The following is a 17,231-nucleotide window of genomic DNA, read 5'->3' as shown; positions in this document are numbered from 1 at the left end:
GTTGAAAACAGTCATGAGTTCTTTTTCACCATTGATTTCTGGATTATCAATGTGAATATTAAAATCCCCAGCGATGGTAAAATAGTCAAATTCATAGGTTACTATTGATAACAGCTCTTTAAAATCATCAATAAAAGTTGGAGAATATTTTGGAGGTCTGTAGATAATGATCAGTAAGATACGTGGAGGACCTTTCAGTGCTATACTCAGATATTCAAAAGACAAATAGTCACCAAATGACACTTGTTTACACTCATAGACATTTTTAAACAGGGCAGCGATGCCTCCACCTCTCCTATTAACCCTGCAAACACTCAAAAAATCAAAATTTTAAAGGAGCTGTTTTAATTAGAACTGCTGCGCTACAGCTGTCATCTAGCCAAGTTTCATTTTAAAGCATAAAATTAAGGCAACTTGTATTGATAAAATCATTGACTAAAACTGACTTATTATTAAGTGATCGGATGTTTAAAAGTGCTAACTTAACAGTTTTAACAGTTTTCTCTACAGTAGTCTCACGTTTATATTTAATAGTCAACAGATTTGAATGATTTGCTATACGGCTTGAAGAAGTCTTTGATTTTCTGTCAAGTAATAAGACACATATCTGCGTAGAGAAAGGTTCCTCTCTTCCTCTCCACTAGGTTCCTGCTTGTTCTGTAAACATCTGATAAAGACACTGTCATCTAAGCAGGCACCCGAGCCACATCAATGGCAGTTTTTAAGTTTACCAGTTAAAGATTAGGTGTTTTTTGAGACCTGGCGCTGTCGCAAAGACCTGAGGCCTCTCCTAGGTGTAGGGCGAGGTGGGCTCAGAGATGGGTGTGAGGCTTGCTGATTTTTGGTTGCAAACTGGGGGCTAGCAGCAATAGAGTGTAAGAGTTTAGTTCCAGCAAACACCAGTTTGAAAAAAAAAAACTTTTTGAAAAATCCAAGAGAGGCAAGCAAGGTGACAATGAGAACGTGTCTGGTGGAAGAGGCTGTGGGTCTGGGGTTTCTGGCTGTTGAGATATGTCTACCTGGCTGTTTTCCTGGAGATCATCCATGAGTGCTGAGACTTGACGCTGTTCTGATGCATCACAGTCTGCCTGTGTTGAGCTCAGTGTGCAGGGCACAGACTGCAGTTTGTCCGTTATCAGTGGTTGTTGTGACTGCGTGGTGTTATCGCTGTCCTTGTAGGATGCATCAGTCACATTACCCACTCAGGAGCTGATTTGAAGTCCTGTGGTCATTCGGGCATTTTGATAGGTGTGTGTGTGCGTGCCAATCAGTTCAGTGGCATACACAGCTGATGGATGATGGAGGGAGAAGTAGATGTTGGCTTTTAGCACTTTTGCACCAAGCTTGTTTGGATGAAGACCGTCTGATGTCAACAGTTGTCTTTGGTTCCAGAAGAGATTGAAGTTGTCGATGAAATTCAGTCCTTTCATGTTACATGTTATCTGCAGCCATGCATTTAGACCAAGGAGCCTTGAAAACATATTTGTCCCTCTTGCAGGGAGCGGGCCACTGATGAACGGCTGAATTTTCAATCTTTTAAATGTTTCCAATAGCAGTCAGCAGTTCTGACTTCTCCTTCCGAATATTATTCTTCCCCACATGGATGATAATCCATTTTGCAGTCTCATGTTTCCTTAATATGTTCTCAAGTTCTTTGTTTATATCAGAAACTGTTCCATGAGGGAAGCAGTATGTCTTGGTAGCTCTGCTTCTAAAATTTTTGATTATTGAATCTCCAACAATCAATGTTCTTATCTCGGCTGCGATCGGAGCAGAATGCCGTTGTCTAGTCGGCCTTGAGCCTCTGTTCCGTGCAGAGTTAGCTGCTGAGTCATGCGATCTCTGTCTGACTGTATTTGGGGATTCTTCACCCATATTACTGAAAACTTCATATCTGTTCTGAAGCTGTATTTGAGTCTGAGCTGTATTTGGGGTAGAGAATGCTAATGCAGCAGAATATGATCTTCGTGATCTGACCCCGCAAGTACCCTTTGGTCTCGCACCTTGTTTATGCCATTGTTCACGCTGATTTTCAACAGTTTCATTCTGTTTTTCTGTTTTAAAAACAGTAGCTGGAGTAGATTTATAGGACTCACCAGCTGTGTGCTTTGAGGGTCCACAATAAACCGGGCCTGTGTAATTTGGCAGTTCTGGTCGGATCGCAAGTAACTTTGTTTCAAGAACTGCAATCTTTTGTAGAAGGGAGATTCCAAATCAATATGATCCAGAGCCATTTTCACAGCCGTGTTTTCCCATCTCAGGAATGTAGGCAGCTGGTAGCGGGAGAATTGTTTAAACCATGATTCCCCTCTTGTTGGTTGAGCTGTATTCCAGAAAGTTTGTAGATTCAATGTTGATTTTCAAGCTGTGTTATTTGAGCACTGTGCTGATAGGCTCATTTAAATTAGAGTATAAAATATAAAAGCAAGAGTGAGAGGAGCGGAGCAGTGGCAAAGACTTACGAACAGTAGCACAGCAGTAAGTAGTATGCTTTTTTGAATTTACCAGTAAGGTCGTTCCGGTACTAATGATAATAATAACATTATACAAAAGCATATTGTCATGAACTGAAAAAGCCCCCCGAGATGAAGAAGGCATGAAAGCAGTGGTTTTTATATTTATGTAGGCTAGAAAACAATCCTTTTTGTAATATTTTAATCCTTTAATTCTTTTTCATTTGTAAAGATATTTATGTATTGCTGTACATCCTGTGTGTATTAAGCAACGTTTAAGCGAGGCGCACAACTAACGGGCTCTGCGCTAGACTTTAGACCTCTCAGCTGGTCTGTTGAACAGTCTTTTTTAGTTCCTCAAATTGCGCCTTAACACGCCTCCTTTTTAAGACCAGAACGCCTATGGGCGCAAAACTTTAAAATTACATCTTGCATTGAGCTGAAACTAGCAAACAACAATTGCGTCGCGCCTTGCACCGCATTGCGCCGGGTGTATTATAGGGCCCACTATGTACATCGACATGTGAAAGAGTCCCTCCATATGTTTTCATCGAAGTTGTTCATAATACTTATCCATCCACAGATTCATAATGTAGTTAAATGTTTAAATTTTGCTGTGGTTCGCGCTTCTGCCTTTAGGTGTCTCTGGGACAAAAGCATGAATGCTAAAGCATTAAATAAATGCAAAGCCATGAACAAAAGCCCGACCCCTTCTATGAGTACAAATACAAGCGTAGCCGTTTGTAGGGCATTTCTGGTTAATGATGTCAGAATTTACCGGTATTCTGATTGAATACCGGTATCCATTTTGAAATGGATGTGTGAATGGTCTTTTCTGGAAAAATTCCAGAACGTCCTCGCCTGTGTGTCCTTGTTTTTTTAATTTACCAGTAAAGTCGTTCCGGAAATTTTTCGGATATTTACCATTATTGCTGCGTGAAAAGGGGTTGTTGTAAAAGCAAATGACAGTTTGTTAATTTAGGTGTAGTCAGTTTTAGCCAATATCTTAAATTTTAGTAAATTACATTGTATCAGTAATCAGTTAATGAAATACAGTTATTGTCTGTAAATTCAAACAGTTCTATAAATGTTCCATATTTTTTTACAGTAAACTTCTGGCAGCCATAGCTGCCAGTATTTTTCCGTAACAGATTTCTTTTAACTATATATGGGCAGCACGGTGGCTGGGTCAGCTGGCGTTTCTGTGTGGAGTTTGCATGTTCTCCCCATGTTTGCATGGGTTTCCACCGGGTGCTCCGGTTTCTCCCACAGTCCAAAGACATGTGCTACAGGTAAATTAAGCTAAATTGGCCATAGTTTATGTGTGTGAATGAGAGAATGTGTGGGTATTTCCTAGTGCTGGGTTGGGGCTGGAAGGACATCTGCTATGTAAAAAATAAGTTGGTGGTTCATTCCACTGTGACGACATCTTATTAATAAAGGGATTAAGCCGAAGGAAAATGAAATGAAATATGTATAAAGCTAATATGTCCTTGATGGTCTTTGTGTAATTTGTGGGAGTTTCAGTGGAAAGTCATTGAGACATTCTAGAATAAATGCACACCAGTTTGTTGTGGGGAAATTCCAAACATTGCTGACAATGAAAATTGATAAAATTGACTTAGCACTGGCTTTCTAAGCACACACACTGATGCATTTTGAAATCTGCATGTTGAAACGGTCTTAAAAGTGTAGACAGGTAAACACTGAGCATTGTTTTTTAACACTGGTGATTTTGTTGGGTTTCTAAGTAAAAATAATAATAGTAATAATAATAAAAATTTTATAGAAAGTTTTATAAGGTATGTTTGGGTATATTTCATATTGGCCAGCTTATGTTTTGCTATTGCATGTTTACTCCGTGTCCACAAGTGTTTCCTCCGCGTGCTCCGGTTTCCACCAGTTCAAAGACATGCAGTATAAGAATGATTATTAATATTATAATAATAATAGTAATAATAATAATAATAATAATAATAATAATAATAATAATGTTATATTTAATTAATTATTTCATTATATAATGATTATTTGCCCACTGGCCTCTGTCCATCATGGCCTCCTAACCATCTCCATGTCATAATTGAGTTCATTACTCTGTCTCCTCTACACTAATCAGCTGGTGTGTGGTGTGCGGTCTGGCGCAATATGGCTGGCGCCAACTGCACTGTAAAAAAAATCTGTAAAAAAACGAAGAATGTACTGGCAGAAAATTAGCAGCTAATTCTCTGTTTTATTTACGGAATTTCCTTCTTTTAGTAAACGGAAAATTCTGTAAAACTTCTGTACAAAAGCAGAAAAATGTACTGGTAATTTTCTGCCAGTACATTCTCAGTTTTTTTAACAGAATTTCCTTCTTTAAAAAAAAATGAAAATTCCAGTAATTTACAGTAAATCCTCAGTACAATTTACTTTTTTGTTAAATGATTATAGAGAAACTTCAGTAAACTTTAGTAATCTTTACATAGCTTTAAATATTAAACATACATTTGTAAAAACACTTTAGCCATAAAAATTTGCTAAAGAACATTAAAATATCATTATAAGGCCAATTTAGCTTTCCAAACATACACTGTAAAAAATGTCTGTGATTTTAACAGTAAAAGCCTGTACAATCTACAGTGAAAACCTGTTAAATGATTAACAGCTCATTTCAGAACAAAATACGGAAAAAACTGTAACAGATCTAACCTTTGTTTTCGAGAAACTAATCAGAGTGTCTGAAATCTCACCATACACCCTCATTCACTACTCCCTAAATTAGTCAATTAGTTTAGTCCACTAGACAGAGTGACTGACCACAAATAACTGAATGATGAACACCTGCTGTTAACAAGCACAATCACTGAAGGGAAGAACAAGAAATAAAACTACAGACACAGCCTCACACCAAACCAACTGAATTAAAACCGAGAATTAAACAACTCCATTAAATAACAGCATTAGCAGCTTCACTGATTACAGTTTGACTTAAATTCTTTCATATCTGCAAGAATATTTGATAATTAACAGAGGTTTATATTTTTATTGAAAATGTTTGATTTGACCTCACCATCATGGAGATCAGAGGCTGCATTTGTTGGGGTCTTGAACCTTTACTCTTCTATCATAATGTTTCTCTGGCTTATTTGATTTTTATTTGTCACCATTATTGAGATTCAAAGACTAATTAGTGATTTCTGTGTGTTTTTGATTTCTGCCATAGATCACATAGATGTTCTCATAATGACTGGTGTATTTAGATCTGTTAAACTGTCTTTGATTGCTGTAGCTTCAGTGGTTTCGTTTACGTACTTTATTCAATTCTCACACTAAAGATAATATTCAACAAGAATGCAAAGGTGGCTTTGACATGATAGTTATTCACATCACTCTTAATTTTATATTTATTTTGGCTTTTCATGCTATACAATTAGTGAGTTTAACACAATTAATTACAACAACTAAAATAAAAACTACTTAAAAACAAAAAAGTTGAAGATCCCGACTAAAACAGGCTCTGTTCTCCATCATGGTGACTTCAAATGAACAACAGAAATTTCTTTGAGCTTTTGTTCATGTGACAGAAATAAAGTCAAAGGTCAGTAATAAGCGAAGCTCCTGATGTTTGTAGAGTTGGTTAATGATCTCTGCTGAGATCTTGAGAAATAAAAGTTTTATTGTGTAATTATTTTTATTAATTATTATTTTTATAATTATTTTAGTTTTATTTTCAGTTGATTTCATCTTTGATTTTGGCTGTAATTTGTGTTATTTGGTCTTGTTGTTCTTTCCTTCAGTGATTCTGTTTGTTAACACTTGTTAATCAATAATTATTAATCCTCCTTTAATTAGACACTTAATTATCTCATTAACTTCATCCCTGTCTGAGTGTTCAACCCTCTGTAGTGAGGACACTAGTGAGGATTTTGCTCTGGGATTTGAGGGGTTAAATATGTTAGATGAAAAATACAGACTGTGGAATGTATTTTTAACAGAAAAATTCTGTAGATTGAATTTACGAATGTAAAATGTTAAAAACAGTAGATTACTGGCAACCACAGCTGCCAGAATTTTTTTGTAAAATCAAGAAAAACAACAGCAAAATACTGTAAAACATGTTTTCTCCTGTGGAGGATAGTAGCATCTGTGTGCAAGGTCAAGATGAAATAAACGAAGCTGTTGTTATTCTGCATCATCTTTTGTTTAAATGTAGTTGTGTAGTTACTAATGCAGTGAAAGTCTGTTTGTTAATTAGTCACGCATAAACACAATAATGCATTTAATGACTTTATTAAAAAAGTTTTTTGTAGTGAACTGATGTACAATGGTGCTCAATATCAATATGCTCAGATATATTACTTAGACATTTAAAATGTTGATATTAATGCCAGTAAATGCCAATTAAAATGTAGTTGCTTTCTGCAAATATAAATAATTAACTCAAAGGTTTGTAAATGATCATTGCATCAGTTGCATCAGTAAAATTTTCTCTTGTTAAAAATACAAAATTTTTCTGTAAAAACAATTTTACAGAAAAATTCTGTATTTTTTACAAAAAAGTTCTGGCAACCATAGCTGCCAGTATTTTTCCGTAAATTTTACAGAATTTTTTTTACAGTGTAGTACAACAAATGAAGCACATTGTACACAAAACTATTTATTTTTTTTAACATTGCATTCAGTAATTTATTACAAAAGAAGAAAACTATAAGCACTGAAAATGAAACAAATTACACAATAAAAATGTAATTTCTCAAGATCTCAGCAGAGATCATTAAACAACACAATAATCAGGAGCTTCCCTTATCACTGACCTTTGACTTTATTTCTGTCACATGAACAAAAGCTCTTAATGACATTTTTGTTGTTCATTTGAAGTCACCATGATGGAGGACAGAGCCTGCTTTAGTGGGGATCTTGACCCAGCATGCATTGCAGCATGAATTAATTAAACAGCTTTTTTTTTTTAGCAACCATGGTTGAGGTTCATATCCTGATTCTTGATGTCTGTGTGTCTTAAAGAGCAGTTGGAGATAACAAGGTTTTGTACATGAAATTAATTAACTTATTTATTACTTACTATACTTTGGTAATTGTTTAATTAATAATATTTGACATACTGACGTATTTTTTAATGTTTTTACCCTTTTAATAATACTCACCAAACACCTGTAGTGAAGTTTCTGCTGTAAATATCATACCAGGACCAGGTACTACCTCCAGTTTGTATATTCCAGAATCACTCTGTTTCAGGTTCCAGAGCTCCAGCGCAAGAGTGTTTGAGTCGAACCTGACTCTTCCTTCATAGTCAGGGTGTACTATAACTGCACCAGAGGCTGCTGTAATTATAGAAGGACCTGTGTTGTAAATCCATGTAGTTTGACGCCATGTCAATGGTGGGTTTACTGGGGTGAAAGTCACGCTTTGGCCTTCTACTAATGGAGGCAGCTCAGGAAGCTGTAGATCTTGACCAAAATATTGTCCTATGAGAAAATAAAAATAGAGTTCTAGATTAAACGACTTGCATGTTTCTGCAGATCAAATGTCTAACTAGCATTAAACAGTAAAGTTTCAGCACTGTTTACTTAAAAAGTCTCACCAAAACACACAAATATACACAGGGTCCTGTATAAACCATGAGAAACCATCTTGATTGAGCTTTCATCTGTCAGCAGCTCGAATTGTTTAAACTATTAAAATGAAATATCAGTTAATGAGAAACATGTTGTTACAGAAAGAAGAGCTCATTGCGCCAAGTAGTGCTCCATCGAGTGTTTAAACTGTACTGTGGTCTTCTGAGGAGCCCACTTTTTGGGATTTGTGGTTGTTTGGAGTTTGGGGTTGTACTGTACCGTGGGGGGCACTTTGGCCTTGAGCATCCCTTGCCACAATGATGTAGGCTATAACACACTTACGAGATTCCTGTCCATAAATGGCAAAATATAAACCAAAAATATTAATATAAAACAAATATTCATTTTATTGTAACTAATATTACAAAATAGGCTAAATGAATAAAACACCAGGGTGACAGGGTGGCACAGTGAATAGTGCTCTCGCCTCACAGCAAGAAGGTCGCTGGTTCGAGCCTCGGCTGGGTCAATTGGCATTTCTGTGTGGAGTTTGCATGTTCTCCCCGTGATCGTGTGGTTTCTTATGGGTGCTCCAGTTTCCCCCACAAGTCCATAGACATGTTCTATAATGGATAGGTGGTACAGGTGAATTGGGTAAGCTAAATTGTATGTGTGTGAATGAGAATATATGGGTGTTTCCCAGTGATGGGTTGCAGCTGGAAGGGCATCCGCTGCATAAAACTTATGCTGGATAAGTTGGTGGTTCATTCTGCTGTGGCGACCCCAGATTAATAAAGGGACTAAGCCGAAAAGGAAATGAATGATGAACAAAACACCTCAGAAATTTCAGATCACTTTCTCTATAAAAGCGCTTGTTCTCACATGAATGACATTCTTTAACCCTTGAAAATATCTTTTGAGGGATTTATTTTTACATGCACAAAAACAGCAGCCTAAACAACAGAACATTGTTGGCTAATTTTACCTGAAGTTAGGCCTTTCACAATAATCAATATATCGACTTATCGCACAAAACATAGACATGACCTCGATAATTTTTGGTGATGCAATATATATTTCCCATACATAAAAAACAATTGTGCAACATCTCTATCTTTTCTGGAGGTGTCAGTGTCAGTATGGTTAAAACAACACTACACTGAGGGTGCTTTCACACCTAGACTTTTGTTTTGGAACATGTCTCGTTTGCCCAGTTAGCGCGATTCAGATCAATCGGTCAGAGATCACCTGAATGAGGTGGTCTCGGCTCAATTGAAACAAACTCTGGTGTGGATTGATTGTAGCTAGAAAGCAAAATGATCCGAGTTCGGCTAAAACACAGTGTATTATGGATATGTAATATATGGCTATAAGAAGAGAGAATTATGAGTAGGGCGGGATGTATGAAAGTGAAAGCATGCTAAACTATTAACGAGAGCTGTTTATCCGTTAGGAACATTAACCAAACAATTTAGCCAAGAGCTATGCATGAGAGAGTCTTACTCAAAATTAAAGCTCAGCTTTCCACTTATAATGTCTTATTGCTCATCGCCATAAATTAAAATAAGAACGCATGACAGCCGAGCAAGACTCTGCAAAATAAACCATGAAACTCTGACCAATGTAAGGAGAGTTTACTCACACGTGACTTGTTTTAGCTCTTTTGGTCCGTTTAGAAACTTTGCCATGGAAAGCGAACCGCACCAAGAACAAAGAGCAACATTGTAACAATTTTAATCCCTGTTTCGGAACAACTGAATCGATTCACAGGTGTGAAAGCACCCTAAAAATTGCTCTTTAAACTAACAGTAAACTATTCATTCATTTGTTTTCGGCTTAGTCCCTTTATTAATCTGGGGTCGCCACAGCGGAATGAACCGCCAACTTATTCCAATAGTAATGGTTAAAGTAAATGATCTAAATATGTATTTTTATATTCTGGGTAAGGCATAAAACAAAAAAAGTTCATCCAATTAAAAACTGTCGAGCTGGCAATTTCCATAACTCTGATAAGTAGCTGTTTGTCAACAAATGCAGATTTGTACAACTGCTCATCTTCTGTAACAGCAATATAGGTGTCAACAGTAGATGTTATCAATCTCACTTGACGTTCACTTGTTGGAGACAGCAATTCCTGGAGTTTTCCGGGAGATGGGTCTGAAATACGGGAGACTCCCGGGAAAAACAGGAGTGTTGGCAGGTATAAGTATGAAGGACTCGAAGACTCATAAGGAACATCCATGGAAGAAGGGGAAAAGACAAAGGAGTGAAGATGAGGACAACCATCCGACTTCAATACCAGCCTGAGACTGAGAGGACAAGGTGGGTCCTTATAGTGACCTTGATTAGGAGGAACAGGTGCAGATGATTGGAGAGGGAGAACGGTGATTGGGAGAGTATGAACGAGCCGTGGGTGTGAAACACTACACAGTTTCCATTTAAATAAAAGAAGATACAGCATAACATCAGACATTCTCAGTTCATCTTGGACTTGCACACAGACACTACTATCTTGCTCATGGCTGATGTACAAAGCTTTTACAGTATTTTGGTGTTTTTTTTATTTTATAGAAAAATGTCAGCAGCTGTGGTTTGCAGTAATCTAAACTACTTTTTAACATATTACATTCGTAAGTTCAACTCTTCAACTATTTTATACTGTCTTTTGTTTTGGTTCTTGAATCTACAACAATCAATGACTGTTTAACAAGCCTACACCATTAATACTGAAAATGTTTGAACAACAGTACAAGTTAAAAATATACAGACATCAACAATTAGTCTTTTATTCTCAACATTGGTGACAATCAAAAAATCAACCCATAATAATACAAAACAATCTACTGAAATATTAACCCCAAGAACAACTTAAAATAAAGAAAAAGAAAAAATTGTAGAAACATTAAGCTGCATAATTTAATCATGCTGTAATGCATGCTGGGAGTTGTGTATTATGCTGGCACCCAGCATGAATACATTTTGCAGCTTTTTTTTTTTAGCAACCCTGGTTTAGGTTCATATCCTCATTCTTGATGTCTTTGTGATTGAAATGGGCTGCCAGAGCTCTCAACATTTATTACATGAAATTTTAATTAGAAACTTTTATTAATTCCTTTGTAATTATTTGTTGACATCCTGTTGAAAAGCTGTAGTATTGTCCCATACAACTCACGTTGAATAATTTAGCAATTTTTTATGACTTAACCAGAAATTATATCTGTAATAATAAAGTACACAAATTCTCTGTGCATTTCTTGTCATAATTGATGAGCTTTATAAAAACACTTATAACAGTCAGAGAAACATTAAGGTAAAGGATCAAGAATTCAACTAAAGCTGCCTCTGATTAAATGAAACATTTTTAATAAGAAATATAAACCTCTGTAAATATTTAAGTTGAAATTATTTAATTCTGTTTTAATTCAGTTGTTTCGTTGTAAAGCTGCGGTCACACTGGGCTTTTCTCCCCATAGACTTCCATTCATACACACGCGTCAGACCGGAAATGCAGGGTCATGCTTCAAGTTTCGCATGTTGCTGTGGTGCAAAGTTCAAGCTTGGTGAACTCTGACATGCGAAATCGCATCACTTGACTGCATGAGACCAATCAAGGATCAAAACAGGACCTCTCTAGGCAAAAATGTAAAACATGGAGCAATCGCTCGCTTTTTTAATGTCTAATCATCTTGTTTAATCCCGCCCCTGTTCGCAGCGCCGCACAACAGCATTTCGCACACACAAAGCCCAGTGTGACTGTAGCTTAAAGCTGCGGTCACACTTGACTTTTCCTCCCATAGACTTCCATTCATACGCACGCGAATGCGTCAGACCGGAAATGCAAGGTCATGCGTTAAGTTTCGCAGATTGCTGCGGTGCAAAGTTCAAGCTTGGTGAACTCTAACCTGCTAAATCGCATCACTTGACTGCATGAGACCAATCGAGGATCAAAAAAGGACCTCTCTGGGCAAAAATGTAAAATATGGAGCAATCGCTCGCTTTTTTAAATGTCTAATCATCTTGTTTAATCCCGCCCCTTTTCGCAGCGCCGCACGACAGAGTTTTCACACACAAAGCCCGGTGTGACCGTAGCTTTATGCTGTTGCTGTATAGTTTTATTTCTTGTTCTGTCCTTCAGTGATTGTGCTTGTTAGCTGCAGGTGTTCACCAATTCACTCACTTGTGGTCATTCACTCTGTCTCAAGCTGCGGAGTTTTACTTTTAGTTGATTTCATCTTTGGTTTTGGCTGTTTTTTTGTGTTTTTCTTTCCTTCAGTGATTCTGCTTGTTAACAGTTGTTCATCAATAATTAATAATCCTCCTTTAAGCTACGGTCACACTGGAGTTTGTGTGTGCGAAATTCTGTCGTACGGCGCTCCGAAAAGGGGCGGGATTAAATAAGATTATTAGACATTAAAAAAAGCGATTGCTCCATGTTTTAAATTTTTGTCCAGAGAGGTCCTGTTTTGATCCTCGATTGGTCTCATGCAGTCAAGTGATGCGATTTCGCAGGTCAGAGTTCACCAAGCTTGAACTTTGAACCACAGCTACATGCGAAAATTGACGCATGACCCTGCGTTTACGGTCTGACGCATTCGCGTGCGTATGAATGGAAGTCTATGGGAGGAAAAGCCCAGTGTGACCGCAGCTTCATTTAGACACTTATTTATCTCATTAACTTCATCACTGTCTGAGTGTTCAACCCTCTGTAGTGAGGACACTAGTGAGGATTTTGCTCTGCAATTTAAGGGGTTAAATGTGTTCGATGAACAATACAGACTGTGGAATGTATTTTTAACAGAAATATTCTGTAGATTGAATTTACGAATGTAAAATGTTAAAAACAGTAGATTACTGGCAACCACAGCTGCCAGAATTTTTTTGTAAAATCAAGAAAAACAACAGCAAAATACTGTAAAACATTTTTGTGTCACCATTGTGGAGGATAGTAGCATCTGTGTGCAAGGTCAAGACGAACTTATGGAACTTAATAATATGATGCATCTTCTTTTGTTTAAAGGTAATTGTGTAGTTACTAATGCAGTGAAAGTCTGTTTGTTAATTACAGTCACACATGAACACAATAATGCATTTAATAACTTCACTTTATTAAAAAAGTTTTTTGTAGTGAACTGATGTACAATGGTGCTCAATATCAATATGCTCAGATATATTACTTAGACATTTAAAATATTGATTTTAATGCCAGTAAATGCCAATTAAAATGTAGTTGCTTTCTGCAAATATAAATAATTAACTCAAAGGTTTGTAAATGATCATTGCATCAGTTGCATCAGTAAAATTTTCTCTTGTTAAAAATACAACATTTTTCTGTAAAAACAATTTTACAGAAAAATTCTGTATTTTTTACAAAAAAGTTCTGGCAACCATTCCGCAAATTTTACAGAATTTTTTTTACAGTGATATATATATATATATATATATATATATATATATATATATATATATATATATATATATATATATATATATATATATATATTTATATATATATATATATATATATATATATATATATATATATATATATATATATATATATATATATATATATATAAAATGATGGTATTTTTTAATAAAATATTTTATCGGTCACTTAATATTGGTCACAGATTATTTATAATGTTGTGGTACTGCTTTTCACTTTACTGTTCAATCACAGTTTAATCACAGATATTTTTCTATTTTTCACAGTGTATAATTATATATATATATATATATATATATATATATATATATATATATATATATATATATATATATATATATATATAATAATGGTATTTTTCAATGATATATGTTATCGGTCACTTAATATCGGTCACAGGTTATTTATAATGTTGTGGTACTGCTTTTCACTTTACTGATAATAAATGTCCTGTTGTTGGAAAAGTAAAGGAAAAACCTGCAGAGCTTTGAAACACATTGATCATCTCAACCATCTTACTCTACATCTGAACACAAACATATTTAGTCAATTTTAATCAAAGCGTTTGAATCACCTTATTCTGGCAAAATAATACAAATATATATGTTATTATGTCTTTAATGGCGACCTGGATAATTAATCGTTTGCTAAAAAACGTTGAGAGCAACTGTTCAGCAGTAACAAAACGACTATAAAAATGCACCTATCCACCATATGAATAGTTATTTTTATTTCAAATTCAATAATTAGATGAACAAGAAAAAGACTCACCAAAACAGGCCAACATCCAGAGACTCCCTAATATACCACGAGAAGCCATCATGATTAAGCCTCATCTGTTAGAAACCGCAGCTCAAGTCCTCTGAACTATTTACATCAGTTTCAGTTAATGATAAACTGCTAATACAGAATGAAGACAGAAAAATCACTGCGCCATCTAGCGCTGATGTAAAGAAATTATTTTTATCCATTAATTTTTTTGGATCACGAAATACTAATATAGTATTAGTATTAAATATTTAAATAACTAAAATTATTTATTAACTATTCCTGCATTCGCCTGTTTATTTTGTCAGAAAATCCCTTCAACAGTTAAAAATGAATTTATTCAGATTCACAATAAAACCAATGTTCATTCATTTTCTTTTAGGTTTAGTCCCTTTATTAATCTGGGGTTGCCACAGCGGAATGAACCTCCAGTAAAACCAATGTCAAAATCCAAAATATATTTTCATTATTTTAAACTGTTTTAAACTATGCTTGAATAAGTTTAAAGTGCACTGAGTTAAACATAGACAAGTGAGTGAATATTTCAGCAATAACAGCAAACAACAATTATGTCTTCCTAATTATTGTATTCAGATTTTAATAATTAAGCATACACTGTAAAACCCAATAAGTTAAGTTAACTCAAACCATTTGAGGGAACCAATTGCGACAAACCTATTAAGTTCAAAAACTAATCCTAATGAGTACTGTGAACTTAATCCATTTGAGTACACAAAACAATTTGCGCACAGTAAAACCCTATAAATAAAGAGAACTCAATTGTACTGTACTGTAAAACTCAATAAGTTAAGGCAACTCAAATAGTTTGAAGAAACTGATGCCTACAAACTATTTTAGTTAAAACACTAATCTATATGAGTACTGTGAACTTACTCCATTTAAATTGAAGTAATGAGGTTTTTAAGGGATTAAGTGTTGATTTGAGTATTAATGATGAATACCTGCTGTTAACAAGCAGAATCATTTAAGAGAAACACAAAACTACAGCTCACTTCAGTAGAAATAATTCATAAGAAATAATTTTCTTAGACATCAACACTGATGGTCATGGTCATGAGCTTTGGGTCATGACCGAAAGGAAAAGATCTCGGATACAAGCGGCCAAAATTAGTTTCCTTCGAAGGGTAGCAGCTAGGGCGCACTCTTATGGATAGGGTGAGGAGCTCTGACACCCGGGAGGGAGAAGCTGGAGGAAGTGTCTGGGGAGAGGGAAGTTTGGGGTTCTCTCCTGAGACTGCTGCCCCCGCGACCCGGCCCCGGAAAAGCGGCAGAAAATGAATGAATGAATTTTTTTGAATTTGCTCTTTGATTTCATTCCTGATGTTAGTTTTTCTTTGGCTTAACGTGACGTAACTGTGTTGTGTCATGGTGGTGCAAGTAGCACGATTGCCTCACAGCAAGAAGGTCGCTGATTTGAGCCCCGGCTGGGTCAGTTGGCATTTCTGTGTGGAGTTTGCATGTTCTCCCTGTGTTAGCGTGGGCTGCTCCTCACCGACAGTGTTCTTTCTGCAGTTTTAAGATCTGCTCCACTGCCACAGCCTATACCACTGATTGCACCAAGCCCCCTGAAGCCCCTGCTCCGGTTTTCCCCACAGGCCAAAGACATGCACTATATAGGTGAATTGAATAAGCTAAATTGGCCGTAGTGTATGTGTGTGAATGCAAAAGTGTATGGGTGTTTTCCAGTGATGGGTTGTGGCTGGAAGGGCATCCGCTGAGTAAAACATATGGCGGATAAGTTGATGCTTCATTCCGCTGTGGCGACCCCTGATTAATAAAGGGACTAAGCTGAAAAAAAAATGTATATATATATATATATATATATATATATATATATGTTATATGCACACACACGGCTTGATTTGTGCCGGAACACCACTGAAATCTGATCCGGCACCTCATTTTACTGATCCCCCTTCTCAATGTAAACAGCTTATTGCTTGAGGAAGAGCATAACTTTATGTTCACACTCTGATGAATATTAAAGACATTTCTGTGCAGCACAAATGAATATATTATATGATTCATAATGTAGAATAAAAACACTGCTTTGTAACAAACAATTGTTGACGTATTTTGGAATTTGAAATTTGATGTGGATATGGATTCAGGTTCAAAAAGCTTTACTAAACCTTGTGTTTTTTTGTAGTTAATGATTTTTTTTAAAAATGTTAAAATATTTGGCATTTTAAATTCATGTGCATGTGAATTCATGTGAATTGTTTAAAATATTTTACCTTGAGGTAATTTGGAGAAACTTAAAACCTCAGGCAACCCATGTACATGAAACAAATAGTTTTGGATGCAGATTATTTGTATTTAGTTTTGTATGATCTCTTGAAATTTTAGTTTAGGTAAAGTGTATTTACAAAGTGTAATGTGCTGAACAATTTTAATGGAACAAAAAATAAAGCTAATACAACATTGACCTGTTTGTTTTTATGTGGTTAATGATTTTAAAAGAAAGCTAAAAATTACATTTGAAAATATAACCTATTTATTAAATCAAATTAACCTACTATTTAAGTAAAAATAACCAAATATTGGGTAGAAAAAACAACCCATTTGTGGGGTTAAAAATAATAACCCAATTACTTGGGTTAATTTAACTCATGGTGTGTTCTGTCCTATATTTACCCAGCAGTAGGGTTAAAAACAACCCAATTTGGGTAGTTTTAACCCTGTTTTTTTGTTTTGTTTTTTGCTTGACATTATTTTTTTTAAGTGGTTAAAATGTGTAGCCAAGAAACATTTAGTTATTTGTTTATTTATTTTTGGTCTGGCCAGAGAAAAATTTGTTAAATCCTTAAGTTGAGTACTGAAAAGTCATTTGAAATAAAAACTAATTCCAATGCAACACCGTGAAAACACAACCCATTTGCTCATGCTCATTGTCAAGCTCATACACAACACACACAAAAAAAAGTTAAATGAATGAGGAGGGATGTTTAAGTTTAAATCAAGCAATTTTAACATGCCTAAGTCAAA

The 17,231-nt window shown here is 35.6% G+C and overlaps 1 protein-coding gene across 1 annotated transcript in view; it reads right to left on the bottom strand.

Annotated features, from left to right (window-relative positions):
• Window positions 1-14,313, bottom strand: part of LOC130242764 (carcinoembryonic antigen-related cell adhesion molecule 20) — a 44,897-nt gene extending 30,584 nt beyond the window's left edge. Inside the window, exons 1-2 of the mRNA XM_056474665.1 lie at window positions 14,226-14,313; window positions 7,598-7,918 (exon numbers count right to left, since the gene is read on the bottom strand). Of these exons, the coding sequence (XP_056330640.1) occupies window positions 7,598-7,918; window positions 14,226-14,277 (373 nt within the window). The 5' untranslated portion in view covers window positions 14,278-14,313. The remainder of the gene's footprint in view (window positions 1-7,597; window positions 7,919-14,225) is intronic.
• Window positions 14,314-17,231: the final 2,918 nt, after the last annotated feature.

This window comes from Danio aesculapii, chromosome 16 (genome assembly GCF_903798145.1).
Source record: "Danio aesculapii chromosome 16, fDanAes4.1, whole genome shotgun sequence".
NCBI lineage: Eukaryota > Metazoa > Chordata > Actinopteri > Cypriniformes > Danionidae > Danio > Danio aesculapii.
Note: the sequence above shows the minus strand (reverse complement) of the source record. Positions and strands in the feature narration are given on the sequence as shown.